General features: G+C 43.1%; 1 protein-coding gene across 1 annotated transcript in view; it reads left to right on the forward strand.

Moving 5' to 3' along the window:
- The window catches only part of SEL1L3 (SEL1L family member 3), a 146,361-nt gene that overhangs the window by 11,114 nt on the left and 128,581 nt on the right, over window positions 1-6,666 (forward strand). Inside the window, exon 2 of the mRNA XM_023730233.1 lies at window positions 4,510-5,080. Coding sequence (XP_023586001.1) covers window positions 4,510-5,080 — 571 coding nt within the window. The remainder of the gene's footprint in view (window positions 1-4,509; window positions 5,081-6,666) is intronic.

Below are 6,666 nucleotides of genomic sequence, written 5' to 3' on the forward strand. Positions count from 1 at the left end.
TGTGGGGTTGTTAACCAATGTCATAAAACAGCATGTGTGTTACTGTTACATGAGAAACTATCTGTTCTGTAAGCCTTCACCTGAAGTACAATAAAATATTAAAAAAAAAAAAATTGGCCAGTGAAAACCTTATAGACAGCATAGGTCTAGAACCCCAAATTACCTGGGATTTACTCTTAAGATTGCGCTTGACACTTTGAAGCAGACCAAAATAAAATGCTCTCCACACAAGTATATGGAAATTTCTTTAAAACTCCACTTCAGGGGAAGACACTGGAGAAGGTACACACTCGAGTCTCCTGTACCTTCTTCATCCTTGGCCGTCACCACTGATCTCCACAGTTATGAGTCTGAGGTCTGGCAAGTTGTTGGTCATGCAGCAAAATTGAAACCATGCCCAGGGTGGCATGCTTATTAACATGGAAAAGTGCTCAGGCGCATTTTTAACAATCATAATGAAAATGATTATTATTAACTATCAACTTTCCAGTGAAATCAGATAGCCTTTCTGCCAGCATTCTGTGTAACAGGTTTTCACTGGAGTTCCTAGCAAACTAAAACCAAAGCAGTTGCCGTCCCAGTCTGACTCATGGCAACCCCATGTGTGTCAGAGTAGAACTGTTCCATCAGGTTTTCAATGGCTGTGATCTTCCAGGCTTTCTTTTGAGACTTACCTGGCTGGACTTGATCCTCTAACCTTTAGGTTAATAGCCAGGTGCTTACCCGTTGTGCCACCCAAGGACTCTTAGGGTTCCTAGCATTGGCATTAAAAATGTTACAGAAAAAAAAAATTGATATTGGAGAACTGGGCATAGCCATTTTTAAAGTATACATGTAAAGTATGAGGAAGAGGTTTTGAGTCATTCTTTGAAAAAGAACGCAATGTGATATTTACCATACCACAGCATATCCTAGACTCTGTGCTCCCTCTTGTTTTACTAAAGAAGCAAATGTCTCCTTCTCGTGGAATTTAGAAAGGGAAGCATGTGGCTTATTGCTTTGGAATGAGGAGCCCTAGCCACCCATCAGCTGCTGCTCTGGTCCAGCTTCCATCATCACCAATGGTCTCTGGCTTTGGGTGCACTCTGTTGCGGACTTAGGGACCCCTTGGTGGCACAAATGGCTTGCTCTCGGCTACTACACCGAACGGTTGGCAGTTTGAGTCTACCCAGAGGTGCCTTGGAAGAAAGGTCTGGCAATCTACTTCTGTAAGATCACAGCCATTGAAAACCCTAGGGAGCAGTTCTACTCTGAAACACCTGGGGTTGCTTCTGACTCGGCCACGAAGGGTTTGGTGTTTGGTTATTGTGGGCTTTACAACTTGATTCTCATCCTGAGAGCGGGGGCTACATCTCTGCACATCCGGTCAAATGAATAAACTGCCACTTGTGAGATAAATGATAGGTGTGTCTCTGCTCAGGTGAAAGCAGAATTCAACCCGGATTTCCAAGGCTGAGATGAAATAGTCTTGCTATTGGGTGCCATGGCGCGGGGAAGAGGGGAGTGCAGAAACAGACCCGAGCTTCTGGGCCTGCCACTGCTAACCCACCATCTGGGTCACCTTGGAGAACGTCTCTCACCGTTTCCTCGTCTATAAAATGGGAGGGCGGGCTGGCTCATCACTAACGGCTCATCCGCTCTGACGTTCTCTACTTCTAAATATAAGATTATTTTATATTTGTTTCCCCCCTGTAATCTGGCAGTATAAATGAGAACATAAAACAATTAAGCCTCTCCCTGTGTGGGTGGACAGTTTGGATTGTATACCCCTCTTTGCATATTTCTTCCCACAAGTTTCCCATGACTAATCAAAAAAATGGCCAGCCCTTCCCCTATTTTCCCGCTGACATTCAGAGAAGCTACATTTTCCATTCTCACCTCTTAGGACTGTTGCTTTTCTCCCTCCTCCCACCCCTGCCCCCTTTTTTTCTTAACATTCACGTGGTACAAAATTCAGACGATATGGAAGGATATGCAGGGCAGACATCTCTTAGCTCCATCTCCGGGTCACGCTGTTCTCACTGCCAGCAGCTAAGACTGTGTGTGTTCAAGCAAGTATGTATATGTGTTTTCCTTTTTAAAACACCCAAATGATACTTCGGAACCTTGCTCTAAAAAAAAACAGAAAAAAAAAAAAGAAAACCAAAACCTAACTTTGGAGATCATTCCATTATTCGTACATGACGTGAAGTTCTTCCCCTTTTTTACACATACTAGAAGCCTGGGTGGCACAAGTGGTTTGTGATTGGCTGTTAACCTAAAGGTTGGCGGTTCAAACCCACCCAGTGGCTCCATGGAAGAAAGACCTGGCGAATTGCTTCTGTAAAGATTACAGCCAAGAAGACCCTATGGAGTAGTTCTGCTCTGTAACACATGGGATCACCATGAGTCGGAATCGACTTGAAGACAATGGGTTTTTGGTTTTATAGTACTCCATGAGTGGACGTTTGTTTTCTATATTCTGCTATGACAAACAATGCTGAGCTGAAAAGCTTCTGCACACATTGTTTTTGCGCGAATTTGGGTCTCTCTGTAGAAGAAAATCCTAGGAGTGGAACCGCAGGGACAGAGGGCAGGTGCATTTATACTTTTGATTGAGTTATACTTTCTGATTGCCTGATGGCCTCCATAGAGGTTACTTCCACTAGCAGTAAAACAGAGCACACTACAGTATTTTTTGTGACTCTGGAAGGTTAAAAATAGAGTATAATTTCGCTTTGCATTTCTTTTGCTATGAGTGAGAATTTACTTATTGATGAACTGTCTATGTTGTTTGCTCCTGTCTCTAATGGATTGTTAGCCTTGTTTCTAGTTGGTTGTCCGTTGCTTTGAAAGAAAAATTCTACTTACAGAAATCTTCATTGATTGTTTGCTGTCAGTAGAATAAAGTCCACAGTCCTTAGACTGGCATTCATTGCTCTCCAGAGCCAGGACCCTATCGTTCTTTTCAACCTCATATCCCCATATCCAATACTCATGCCCATGTCTTAAACTCCCATTCTAGGTTCCTGCCAAACTAATCTGCTTGCTGTTTCCTAAATGTGCATGTGTTTTCCTGCCTCCTTGCCTCTGCTTCTGTTGTCCACACCTCTTGCAGTGCCTTTCTGTATAAACTTTAGAATCAGTTTGTCGGTATCCACAAAATAAGGTGGATTTTGACTGGGATTGTGTGGAATCTACAGATAAAATTGGAAAGAAGGGACATCTTAATATTAAGCCTTCCTATGCTTGAACACTGCAGTGCCTTTCCCTTTCCTCTCTACCTGAAAAACTTCTATTCATCCCTCAAAGCCCAACTGAAATGACTATTGCTTCCATAAAGCCAGTCCCAGAATTCCCCAGTTAGAATTACTCTCACCTGGTAAGAATAACTCTCACTGGCTCTCTTAGGGCTTGGTTATAGTTTTACTGGCTCACAAACCACATTTTGCCTTGTATCATCATGATTTATAAACACGATTCCTGATAACATACTCCACGTCTTGTCCACCTTTGCCTCCCCTGCAGCCAGGGGTGGATTAACCAGTAAGCAGGGTACTCATGGGCTTAACTGTGTTTACTTACTAATCTGTAGTGCATAATTTCACGTGGGTTTCACCACATCTTTGGTCATTGAGCAATCCATCCCTGCCTACAGCCCTAAGTAAGAATCGAAGAAAGGAGTCTACATTTCTTTCTTCTTTGTAGTCTACCAAAGTGACCTTTTTGCTATTGTGTTTGGGACACCTCAATCACAAACCCCTATTTAAAAGAGCTCTTAGCACGCATACATAACTGCCTCATGCTGAAAACAATTACATTGATTTCATGACCAAGCTTCCTGGATTTCTTCCGGAAGAAATGCCCACATTGAGAAAGCTTCATTATTTAAAGAACTAGGTAAATACACACACACCTAAAATCTTTCCTGGCACATGTAGCGTCATCCATGGTGGAAGAATCAGACAGCACAGTCCGTGGTCCAAGCTTGCCTGTGTTTGATTTGGGAACAGCAGAAACCTCCTGCTGGCCCGTCCGTCGTGCACGCTTTGCCCTGGCTCTGAAGTTATGGGAGAAAAAGAGGCCACGGTGGTATCCCTGTTATGTTCCCTCTGGGTGCACTTTGAACTTTTATCCCACACTTTGATTTGATAGCTTCTGGCCACCATTTGAAGACAGAACAATAGTTTAAAAGTATCTGAAGCTCCGTCATCTCTTTTTCAATCTAACGCAGGTTCAGCTGCTACTGGATTTGTTGTGAACTAGCTCTTCCATTTGGAAACCAACTCTGGAATTATAGCCAAGTAGCTTTAAAAGTTACATTTTAATCAGCAGATGCTACTGAGTCTGGGGAGAGCTCTTAATGTGGCCGAATCTTCATTTGTGGGTGTTGGTTTTGACATCATTTGTCTTCCACATTCATTGCTTTACATAGATTGATATTTTTTATCCAAGGAAAATAATGATTCATGTATCTTGAATTATGATTTTACACCTTTCTTATTTATTTCTTTTTCTTTTCCATTTCAGAATTTTGTACCGTCTTTGGGCAGGCAGACTTCCTTGACTACGTCAGTGATACCCAAAGCTGAGCAGAGCATGGCTTACAAAGACTTTATTTATTTTACTGTCTTTGAAGGAAATGTTCGCAATGTCTCCGAAGTCTCGGTTGAATATTTATGCTCTAAGCCATGTGTTGTCAATTTGGAAGCGATTGTTTCATCTGAGTTCAGAAGTAGCATTCCTGTGTACAAAAAAAGGTGGAAGAACGAGAAACATCTTCACACCAGCAGGACACAAATAGTGCATGTGAAATTTCCAAGCATCATGGTTTACAGAGATGATTATTTCATCAGAAATTCTATTTCGGTATCCGTGGTGATACTACGCGCCTGGATTACTCACAAATATAGTGGTGGCGACTTGAATGTTAAATGGGAGGAAAACTTGCTACATGCTGTAGCAAAGAATTACACTCTGCTGAAGACAGTCCCGCCTTTCGAACGCCCTTTCAAAGATCATCAAGTGTGCCTTGAGTGGAACATGGATTATATTTGGAACCTCTGGGCAAACAAGATTCCCCAGTGTCCTCTTGAAAATGGTAGGTCATTTGCCTTGCTAGGACCCTATGTAATTCTACTTTCTTCAGATGGCTGATATCATAATAGGATGACAGGGGAACATTCTTTTATTAGCAGCAGGAGAAACAAGGAACGTAGAGAGACTGCTCTCATAAGCCTCTCAGCTGTCTCGCATGGAGACTGTAATTCTGGACTTTGGGAACAAAAGGGTAAAAGTAAGAGGAAGGAGAAATGTTAGGAGAGAACAGGACCCAAGATGAAGGTGAGGGGCCATGAAGGGGCCATGGAAGGGAGGCCTCAAGAGGTTTAGAGCTGCTTTATGTTGGGGCCCTGGTGGCACAGTTGTTAAAAGCTTGGCTGCTAACCAAAAGGTCAGCAGTTCGAATCCACCAGCTGCTCCTTGGAAACCCTATGGGGCAGTTCTACTCTGTCCTATAGGGTCGCTATGAGTCGGAATCAACTCAACGGCAATGAGTTTGTTTGTTTTTTTGTTTATGTTGGGAAGAAGTATTAAAGATACTGAAATAAGAATTGGGAAAACCTTCCTTTTCTGTCTTGCTCCCAACTTCCCCTCAAAAGACCAACTCAAGTTTCAGTTATCTCTAAGCAGAGTATTTCATGGTTTCATCTTAGAGGAGTTGATAACTAGGAGAAGCCTCCCCATCAGCCAGGGAGGTAGCTTCACAGAGTGGCTGACATCATGGGCTTTTCAGCCAAGCCAACCTAGGCTCAACTCCTGGCTCTGTCTGTCTGTCACTTTGTAACTTTGTAACTTTCTGAGTCTCAGTTTTCTTTATCTGTAAAATGAGGATAATAAATAAGATTTTCCTCCTAGCATTGTTGTGAGAATTAAATGAGACGTAATTGCTTAGCACACAGTCATCACTCAGTAAAAAGTAGCCATGGTGATGACAGAGTCCAAACTCTGCATTCTGTCCTAACTGTCACGTGGTCACAATCTCCACAGGAGCCAATACCAGAGGCCTCCTTCCTCAGCCTCCCCTTAGTGGTGAGGTTGCAGAAATCTGGCTCCACATTTAGAAGTGGCGGTCTGAGCTTCTCTTCACTGATATGAAGAACACCTTACTATGTGGACAGGGAGCCAACCAGGGCGTGTTCCTGGGAACCCACCCAAGGTCTGTTAGCGTTTCCAAAAATGTGGCCTGTGTCTGAATCACCCAGGGCTCTTGTTGCAAATGCAAATTCCTAGGCCCCATTCTTTATCTACCCTGTCAGAATCTGTGGGAAAAGGGACCCTGGAATCAGCAGTTTAAGCAAGTTCCCCATGACTCTGATGCACCCTAAAGCTTAAGAACTTCTGGCAGGCTTGGCAAGTGGAGGAAATCTATGGGCCTGTAATAGCAGACTCTTCCAGGGGATGTGGCTGACACCTCCTGGTCTTCAACAGAACGGGTCTGGGGCAAGGACTAAAGGACACAGTGTTCTAAGTTCTTCCTCTGGTGATCAATTTCGTGTCACCCCTGGGATCTGATTTCTGTCAGGCCTTTTCTTTTTTTTTTATTGTACTTCAGGTGAAGGCTTACAGAACAAATAGTTTCTCATGAAACAGTAGTACGCATATTGTTTTATGACATTGGTTAACAAC

The sequence above is a fragment of the Trichechus manatus genome, unplaced genomic scaffold (assembly GCF_000243295.1).
Source record: "Trichechus manatus latirostris isolate Lorelei unplaced genomic scaffold, TriManLat1.0 scaffold00034, whole genome shotgun sequence".
Classification (NCBI taxonomy): Eukaryota; Metazoa; Chordata; class Mammalia; order Sirenia; family Trichechidae; genus Trichechus; species Trichechus manatus.